At 58.1% G+C, this 9,986-nt stretch overlaps 1 protein-coding gene across 2 annotated transcripts; it reads right to left on the minus strand.

The window, feature by feature from the left end:
• Positions 1–989: 989 nt before the first annotated feature.
• Positions 990–6,297, minus strand: C1QTNF5 (C1q and TNF related 5). Of its 2 annotated transcripts, XM_039496290.1 has the most exons (3): positions 6,041–6,297; positions 2,971–3,200; positions 990–2,587 (listed from the first exon to the last, which is right to left on the minus strand). In XM_039496290.1, exons 2-3 carry the CDS (start codon positions 3,191–3,193, stop codon positions 2,070–2,072), a joined length of 741 nt encoding a protein of 246 aa, XP_039352224.1. In that variant the 5' UTR covers positions 3,194–3,200; positions 6,041–6,297; the 3' UTR covers positions 990–2,069. The 2 variants fall into 2 exon arrangements, with proteins under 2 accessions (XP_039352224.1, XP_039352223.1); XM_039496289.1 differs by lacking the exon at positions 6,041–6,297 and having other exon boundaries at positions 2,971–3,543.
• Positions 6,298–9,986: the final 3,689 nt, after the last annotated feature.

The raw sequence follows: 9,986 nt of genomic DNA on the forward strand, positions 1-9,986 counted from the left end.
TTCTGGGCTGGGTCCATGTTTCTTTTCTCTACCCAAGCCCCCCGCATGTAGAACAAGGGGACAGCGTGGGCTGTGTGGTGTGGTGCTGTGCTTTGTTCCTAGATGGGGATGGATGTAGTCAGTGTGCACGCTGAGTGTGTGCCTTGGTACCCTGCCTCCCCCAAGCCAAGCGTGCTGGGTCTCGGAGGTGACCCGACCCCCTCAGGGAGCTGGGGTCTGGGGGTGCTATAAATACATCCCACTGGTGACTCCAGCAGCAAAACCAGGGGTGACTGAGGGTGGTCTTCTGTTTCCAAGCGCAGGCACTCTGCCGCTGTCCTCCGGGGGCTAGTCCCAGGTATCTGCTATTGGAGAGAGGGAGCGGAGCTTGGCTCGCTGCTGTGTGTGTGACAGGAGAACGGCCAAGCAGCACTAACAGGAGCTCCTGGGTTGACCCAGTGGAGGCAGGGAGCCGGTGCTGCTCACGTGACTATAGAGCCAGGGGAAAGGGAACAGTGCTATGAAGTGTAAAGATGTCTCCTTCCACCCTATGGTACCATGTGACACACAAACAGGCCCTGCTATAGAGCTGCGTGGAGCTGACACACTCCAACATGCCCTAACACACACACACAAGAGAAAGAACTGACATGCTAACACCTTAACATACCTAGAAGAGAAGACACATAAATAGGCCCTGACACACATACAAGGAAAGACACAAAAAAGCTGACACGTGCTAATGCCCTGATGTGCGTACAGGAGCCAATGCAGGCTAACATGCACTGACATGCATGTAAGAAAAGATCCTAACACACCTAGTCACGCATACAAGAGAAAACACAACACTCAGATGTGCATTTGTGGGCTGATATACAGCTGTGCCCTGGTGAGCACACAGATGATGCACACAAACATGCCCTGACAGGCATACAACATGCAAACAAGCACCCAAACATATGATCATGCCCTGACACGTGTTCCGGAGCAGACACGCTAACAGGCTGATGAATAGTTGAGAGCTCATTTATTGAGGGTTCACAGGGAGGTCATATACACTGTGAGAGTGACGTCCGGGTGGCATGAAAGCAGGGTGGTCCCTGCACCTAGCACAGATGAGGTTGGGTGGCTGAGCTGGCAAAGCTACCGCCTGTCAACCAAGCTCCTGCTTCACATCCCAGCCGCGGCCCTATGCAGGGTGCGCTCGGAGCAGGTCCAGCAGGTACTGGAGTCAGGCCACATGTGGTGTCTGCTTGTCAAATGGCAGCACACAATGGGGGCAGGGTCCAGTCCATTGTAACTGGGTCTGCCTGGAGCCCCCACATTGGCTTCGATGGGATTTTGCTGTATCGCCGTGGGTGTAAGGGGGAAGAAGATCTGGCCAGACCCTCAGCTGGCGTTCAGCTGTGAAGCTCCATAGAGGAGCTGTGTGATTTACAGCAGCTGGGGGTCTGGGCTGTGCATTGGAAGCCCCTGAAGAGCCCTGTTTATGCTCAGAGCAGGGAGGGCACCATGGCAGGCTTCCCAAGCAACATCCCAGGAGCTCTGTCCCCATGGCTCACCCAGCCCTTGGCTTCTCTGCTGAGACAGGGGGCGAGTGAGCCCCACGGACACCAGGGGGGTTGTGCCATGGGCACTGCCCAGTCTCGCTGGGATGCAGCACTTGCACTTCAGGGAATATGCTTCAATCCTAAATGGCTATGGGAAGTAACATACAATAACCACGTCCTTGCGATTCCATTGCACAGACAGCGAGTGCCTCAAGGAGCCAGGAGACCAGCTGGACTGAGACCTCCCAAACTTCATGCACCAGTGATAATAAGAATACTTAGCTCTTATGCAGTACTAACTAATGACTCCTCACAGAGTCCCACTCTGGGGTAGGGAAGCATCATTATCCCCACGGTACGTGGTAGTGGGAAGCGTCAATGGCGAAGAACCCAGGAGTCCTGGCTCCCAGGACCGTGCTTAGGCCACTGGACCCGGATGCCTCTTGGGGGTCCCTCCCCAGGGGACGTGACGGGGTTTGGGCTGTGCGCCGAGGGGATGGCACTCCTCGGTCGCTGCCCCCGCCCCCGGCAGCTCGGGTCTCAGGCGAAGACGGCGGAGTTCTGCCAGTAGGTGTACACCAGGAAGCCGGTGAAGGTGCTGTCCGTCTTGATGCTGGAGTAGAAGCCGATGTAGTCGCCCACCCCGACTTGAACCCACACTTCGTCCTCTGGCTCCAGGCGCACCAGGGCGCCGCCCGACAGCGAGGTGGGCTTGGGCCAGTTGCCGTAGAACTGGAAGAAGGAGGCCACCGAATGGCCGTTCTTCATGATGTCAAACTGCAGGCTGCTGCGGTACACGGTGGCGTGGACGGCGAAGTAGTAGACCCCGGGGATCTCGCAGGTGAACTTGCCCGTGTCCGCGTCATAGTGGCCCTGCTCGTTGATCAGCACCACGTCAAAGCGGACGGGCTGGTCCGCCAGGGGCGGGCTGCGTGACTCGGAGCGCTTGGCGGTGAAGGCTGAGCGGGGAGCCACCGCGCATTCCCCCTGCGCCCCCTTCTCCCCATTCAGACCGTTCATGCCGGGGCTGCCGCTGTCCCCGCGGGGACCTGGGACTCCTGAGGGGGAGGAGCGAGAACATCAAAGGGGGCAGGAGAGATGCCCAGCGCACAGGAGCCACTAATAACCAGCCAGCCCATCCATCTCTGGATCTAATTTGTGATACACCCATCCCCATGGGATCTGTGCCCCTGGCTGCATGTCATGGATCCCAAACAGAGCAGATAGGCCCTACTCCCCACCTCACATGGTATCTAATTTATTTCCCCTTGAAGGAAGAACACGGAGACCCGGGTGCTTAGCCCCTTTGGATCTGTCTGTCTGTCTGTCTGGTTAACCCAACTGGCCCAGTGCGGTAGCCATGGGTGTGTCATTGGCTCCTCCCTCACTGGGAGCTGGGCTCCAGTTCCTGGTGCATTCTCCAGCAGGGAGGTCTCCTTACCAGGCTGCCCGATCTCTCCCTTCTCTCCCTGCATCCCGGCTGCTCCGTCCCGGCCGTCACGCCCATCTCTGCCTGGAAGACCCTGGCTTCCATGGACGCCGGGTGTGCCTGGGATTCCGTGCTGCCCAGAGCACAGGCTCGGGATCTTGTTGTCCTCGATCTGGATGGAACTGGCGATCAGCCCGAGGAAGAGGAAGAGGAGCTGCTTCATCTCAGCTGCCATGGAGGGGCTGGGAGGAGAGTGAACCGTTATGTCTCTTGCGTGCTGAGAGGTGGAGGCCCTGGCTTGACAGCTCTGATTAGGGTGTGCGGGCTGTATGTTCCCCTCACTCCACAGCGACGCTCCAACTGAGGTTGGGTACCAGAGATGCTGGACACCGAACTTGATGGACCAGCAGTCCAGCCCAGAAGGGTAGGAGGTATGGGAGACTGGCCTGGGTAGGCCACGAGCCCGGTCAGTCCAGTCCAATCTGCCCCTCACCAGGGTATCTGAGAACCATGGCATGACAGGAGGGAGGACAATGGGCTAGATGGGCCAGGTGTGTGTGTGTGAGTTGTGTGTATCGCCGTGGGTGTAAGTGGGTATGCGGTGGGTATGTGCATGGTTGATTGTGAGCTGGATTGAGGGGTGTGTATGTGGTGAGTTGTGGGCTGTGAGCTGTGTGGAGGGCGTCATGGGTTGTGAGCCGTGGGTGGTTCTGAGCTCTGTGTGTTATGGATTGTGAGCGTGGGGTGTGGGGGTGATTGTGGACTGTGTGTGTCGTGGGCTGTGGGGGTGGCTGTGGCCTGTGGGGTGCGTGGGTGGCTGTGGGCTGTGTGTGTCATGGGTTGTGGGCTGTGGGGGTGGTTGTGTGTGTGTGTGGGGAGTGTATAGGTGGTTGTGGGCTGTGTGTGTGGGGGGGTGTATGGGTGGTTGTGGGCTGTGTCATGGGTTGTGAGCATGGTGTGTGTGGGTGGTTGTGGGCTGTGTGTGTCATGGGTTGTGGGGTATGTGGATGGTTGTGGGCTGTGGGTGTCATGGGTTGTGGGGTGTGGGTGGGTGAGTGGTTGTGGGCTGTGTCCTGGGTTGTGAGCGTGGGGTGTGTGGGTGGTCATGGGCTGTGGGTGTCATGGGTTGTGAGCTGTGGGTGGGTGAGTGGTTGTGGGTTGTGAGCTGTGGGTGGGTGAGTGGTCGTGGGCTGTGGGTGTCATCGGTTGTGAGCTGTGGGTGGGTGAGTGGTTGTGGGCTGTGTGTCATGGGTTGTGGGGTGGGTGAGTGGGTGGTTGTGAGCTCTGGGGTGGGTGGGTGGTTGTGGGCTGTGTGTCTTGGGTTGTGGGGTGGGTGAGTGGGTGGTTGTGAGCTGTGGGGTGGGTGGGTGGTTGTGGACTGTGTGTCATGGGTTGTGGGGTGGGTGAGTGGTTGTGGACTGTGTGTCCTGGGTTGTGAGCGTGGGATGCGTGGGTGGTTGTGAGCTCTGGGGTGGGTGGGTGGTTGTGGGCTGTGTGGGGGGGGTTGTGAGCGTGGGGTGTGTGGGTGGTCATGGGCTGTGGATGTCATCGGTTGTGAGCTGTGGGTGGGTGAGTGGTTGTGGGTTGTGTGTCCTGGGTTGTGAGCGTGGGGTGTGTGGGTGGTTGTGAGCTCTGGGGTGGGTGGGTGGTTGTGGGCTGTGTCCCCTGGGTTGTGAGTGTGGGGAGTGTGGGTGGCTGTGAGCGTGGGGTGTGTGGGTGGTTGTGGGCTGTGGTCAAAGATCCTGTCTCTATTTTCTTGCCCTCTAGGCCAGGGGCTCTCAACTGTTTTCTTTCTGAGCCCCTCCCCCCCACATGCTATAAACTCCACCGCCCAGCTGTGCCGCCACCACTGGTTTTCTGCATACGAAGCCAGGGCCGGCGTTAGCGGGTAGCAAGCAGGGGAGTGGCCCAGGGCTCCACGCCACAGGGGGCCCCACAAAGCTAAGTTGCTCAGGCTTCAACTTCAGCCGCAGGTGTCAGCGCTCAGGGCGCCGGGGTTCCAGTTGTGTGCAGCGAGGCTCCAGTGAGTCTAACCCTGACCCTGCTTGGCAGCCCCCCCGAAACCTGCTCGTGGCCCCGGACTCCTGGCTGAGAACTACTAGGGGTCCCTTTGCCCCGCACTCTGCGCTCATTCCCCAAGGGGGCTCCTGCTGTGCTGACGGTGACTCCCACGCTCTGAACTCTCCTTTCACACGGGGCGCGAGGCCAGGATCCTTCCAGACATGCCAAACCCACGGGAAAAAAACCCGCAGAAATTGGGCTTGTTTTTGGCTGAATTGGCTTGTGAGTTGCTTGTTGGCTAGTTTTTGGCTTGTAGATTGTTTAGCTTGTAGCTTTTTTTCCCTTTTTTTATGGGCTCCCGGCAAGCAGTGGCAAGGGGGGAGAGAGTCGGGGTGCACCGCGGGCCCACCACAGTCCCATACTGCCCGCTGGGGGGATCTGGTCACATAGAGTGTTGGGGTTCTTAGGGATTGGCTTGGTTTTTGGCTTATTGTGAAAGTCAGGGTGCTTATTCATACCGTGTGAAAGTTGGCACCTGTGGACCCTTCCCGGCTCCATGGCAAGTTACCCAGGGGCTGCAGCACCACACCCAGAGGCGGGGTAGCACCTCTCCCCGCCCCCGAGGCTGTGGAGTGTGGGAACACCCTCTCAGCTTGTGCAGCATTACTGCCTTCCCAGTGGGGCCAGAACCCAGCCCTTCCCCCTGCCTGCAAGGCTCGTATCCCCCCCCCCCCCACTCCCCCAAGCAGGGCTGCTATCCAACTCACTTCAGCCTTGGCCTCCCCTGCATTGCCCCATGCAGGCCTCTCCCCTGCCTGGCTCAGAGCACCCAGATGAGCAGGGATCCACTGGGGAGTGGAAGGGGAGCAGGTCTCTCTCCTTCCAGACTCCCGCAGGCCACAAATAAAAGGGAAAGAAGGAAAACAGAGCCTGCCGCTGGAATGTGTCATGACTGGAGCTGGGACCGAGCCGAGCTCCCGGGCCTGGCCGAGTTGCTAAGGGAAATCCCATGGCCCGTCTGGCCCCATAGCTACACCGCCAACTTTGTTAGGAGCAGCTGGAGCTGCTTAGCTTTACTTACTGTGTATCCCGACTCTCTTGCTGCGCCTGCTTTGCGTCCCTTGTCCTGTGAGCTCTTCCTGAGCACTTCAGCTCTGAGGAAAGGCTGTCTCTCTGCTCCCCCCCTTCCCCTCCTTGTGTCTCTCCTCCCAAACTCCAAAGGAAATCAGTGACTTTCAGAGCCAAGAGCTACAAGAGGAGGGGAAAAATATCCCAGTGTCGGAAATGCTGCAACCAGTGGGAGGAGGGCGGGAGAGAGAACCACAGACCTGACTTGAAAAACCCCTTGACTTAATACATCACCCTACAGGAGCCGCCAAGGGAAAGAGTCAGAGAAAGAGAGGGAGCGAGGGGAATGGCAGAACAGGGAAGACAGAGGAGGGTGAAGGAGGTGGCTTGCATCCTCGTCTAGATCACGTAAGTGGCCATGAATGTGTCAGCTCCCCCATTCTGGAAGCACCAGGCCAGTCTTCGTGCTGTGGGGAGTGCTGCCATGCCAGAGATGGGCTGGCTCATTTTTGTGGTGATTTCCCTGGATGGAGTGGAGCCCAGTGACAGTGCTGTGGAAGTTGGGGAATGCGAGGCAAGCCGAAAACTGGCCTCCTGAAGGGGAGCACTGGGGTGTTTGGGCCAGGCGGGGGTTTTGTGGAAGGTCTTGGAGGAGGAGAGGCTGCGGGTGTGGCAGGTGGGAGTGAAGAGCAAAGGGCGTGAGAAATCCTGCAATTCGATCCTGCTTAGGGGCGTCATGAGACACGAACTAAACCACACACCCACGGATGGCACACACTCAGCGCGCCGATTGTTACTGTCCACATCACACGCGTGAGCAGCAAAGCCCACATGGCATGCACGAACCCTACCCACGGACCACACACACAGACCCACTAACGCTGAGCACTGGGGCCACACAAACGTGGGGTGCACAATACACAAACGTGGGGTGCACAGCACACACGGGGGGGTGTCACACCCTCGCTGGCACAACACACAAACACTCTCCCCTACTAATGTGAAACACCGGCCAACCATGTGAGACCTTTGACTTGGCCTGGGCTGACATTTCTCTCTTTCAACTCCCCAGGTCGCTGCAGGTTTCTCCTTGGACAGCAGGTGAGCCGGATGGACAGCAGCATCGCGAAGAACCCAGCAAGGTCCCTGATCACCTCCACAGGCTGGAGTTTTCTGCCTGGAGGCTGGCCGTAAAGCCCCCTTGCTCCCCCCCACTCATGGCCTGGGGCTCCCCAGCTCCAGAGTATGCTGAGTTCTGGGAGCTGGGGCTTTGTCAGCAGGACTGGGTGCAGCTGATCCGTGAGCGCCTGCAATCCCAGGGAACAGGCCACGGCCAGCTCTGCAGGCGGATACAGAAACGCAATGGAGGAAACGACCGGGGCAGCCAGTATGGGTGTGAGGGGAGCTCTCTCCCCCGTCGCTGGAGCACGGGACACGGTGCCGGAGGTGGGCCTTTGAAACTCTTATTTAATTCATTTCAGCTCTGAGTGGAGCCCAAGGGGCTCTCGCCCCAGCTCTGCCTGGCATGGGGATGTGGGGAGAGGTTCTCCGGCCAAGGAGAATTCCCTGGAGAAGCAGCCAGCCAGAGGGCTGATAGCCAGGCAAAGACCTGTGTGCCCAATGAGTTTGTGGAGCTTCCCATGGGAGAGGTGTCCCCATCACCGAAAAGCCCAGCTCACCACTGGCAGAAATTAACAACAGTGATAATCTATCCTGGTCTAGTGTTTTCAGCCATACACTGGTCCTCCCAACCCTCCTGGGAGGCAGGTCAGCCTCAGCATCCTTATTTTACAGATGGGGAAACTGAGGCAGGGGACAGTCACGTGACTTGTGCAGACCGTCTGCAGCAAAGCTGGGAATAGACCCCTGAAGTCCCGAGTCCTGCTCTAACTGCTCGGTCACACTGCCTCCTTTTGACAGTCGTACCAGAGGCTAAGAACTGAATGGGTCACTCTCAGAGCTAGAGGCAGACCCTCCAGGTAGAGAAAACACACAACCGGGCATTGGGCTGAAACAGTTCATCTGCCTGATTTCCTGACAGCAGTAACAATGCCTCCACTGCCCCCCAAAGGAAATCCAGTGAAGAATTCTCTCTCCCCCTCCTGTTGACATGTGCAGCACGTTTTACTCTGGGCTTGGTTTTTTTTTTATACAAAAAGTGGCTTAAATATTTTGCGAGTTGCGGATTGCAGAGGTTTGGGGCTTGTTCCCTTTGGAGGTTGCTTACTTGGGCTTTTTTGCAAAGGTGACTTCAACACAACGTTCTAGTTTAAACATGGTTGTAGGAGTGGTGTCGGTGATTGAGCAGCCTTAGGGTGATGCACTTCCTTAGAATTTGAGAATCCTCCTGTCCCCACTCCCGTTCAATCAAGAAAACACACCCAAATTCATGAACTTTGGGGCCTGCCCCTTGACACATCCTATGCTCCAATTTTTTGTCCCACACCAGGCTATGCTCCAATCAATGGTTCAACACGGGAATGTACCACACTGAGGCAACAGAGACCACGGAGGGTGGAAAGAGCGAGAATGACCCTTTTAAATACTGGAAGTGTACACACACATATTATTTTAATAGTTTTCATGTGTAACTTGTATGCAACAAAACTAGAACTACAAACATTGGAATTTGTATAAACAGCCCCCACTGTCCTCCCTCTGAACCGGCCTGGGCTTTTTTGGAAAGGCAGGGTTGCTTTCCTTTCCTCGGGAGACTTGGCAACAAGGTGTTATTGCAATGTGCAAAGGCAGCAGGAGGTAGTGAGCTGTAATGTAGCACAGGGGGCACGGTCACGTCTCAGTGCCGGGGGTTCCTGGGAGCTGTGCTCTAGCGAAGGGGACATGGTCACGTTCCAGTGCCAGGGGTTCCTGGGAGCTGTGCACTAGCAGGGGGGACGCGGTCACATCTTGGTGCCAGGGGTTCTCGGGGGTTGCGCTGTAGCCGGGGTGGGGGTGGGGGTGGGGCTGGGATGGGACGTGGTCACGTCTCAGTGCCAGGGGTTCCTGGGAGCTGTGCACTAGTGAAGGGGGGAGATGCAGTCATGTCTTGGTGCCAGGGGTTGCTGGGGGAGATGGGATGTGGTCACGTCTAGGTGCCAAGCATTCCTGGATGCTGTGCTGTAGTGTGTGTGGGGGGGCACGTGGTCACGTCTCGGTGCCAGGGGTTCCTGGGAGCTGTGCACTAGCAGGAGGGGGGAATGACACACACACACAGTTATGTCTTGATGTCAGGGGTTCCTGGGAGCTGTGCACTAGCAGGAGGGGGGGGATGACACACACGCGCAGTCACATCTCGGTGCCAGGAGTTCCCAGGAGCTGTGCACTAGCAGGAGGGGGGGATGCCACACACACGCAGTCACATCTCGGTGCCAGGAGTTCCCAGTAGCTGTGCACTAGCGGGGGTGGGGGGAGGGGGACGGGGACGGGACTCACGCAGTCATGTCTCGGTGCCAGGGGTTCCTGGGAGCTGTGCACTAGCAGGGGGAAGGGCGCAGTCACGTCTCAGTGCCAGGGGTTCCTGGGAGCTGTGCACTAGCGGGGGTGGGGGGAGGGGGACGGGACTCACGCAGTCACGTCTCAGTGCCAGGAGTTGTGCACTAGTGGGGGGGGGAGAAGGACGGGACACACGCAGTCATGTCTCGGTGCCAGGGGTTCCTGGGAGCTGTGCACTAGCAGGGGTGGGGGGAGGGGGACGGGACTCACGCAGTCATGTCTCAGTGCCAGGGGTTCCTGGGAACTGTGCGCTAGCAGGGGGAAGGGCGCAGTCACGACTCAGTGCCAGGAGTTCCCAGGAGCTGTGCACTAGTGAACGGAAGCCCTGCTCTGAGCCTATGCTGAGAGAGCCCCTCTGTGCCCTTCCCAGCAGAGGTCCCAGGTGAGGTGGGTGGCAGTGCCAGCGTTCTGGATCACAGGGGTGGTGTTCAGCCAGCCACACTGGCCTGTGGATCCTCCCAGTGGAT

Source organism: Mauremys reevesii, linkage group 12, assembly GCF_016161935.1.
Source record: "Mauremys reevesii isolate NIE-2019 linkage group 12, ASM1616193v1, whole genome shotgun sequence".
Lineage (NCBI taxonomy): Eukaryota > Metazoa > Chordata > Testudines > Geoemydidae > Mauremys > Mauremys reevesii.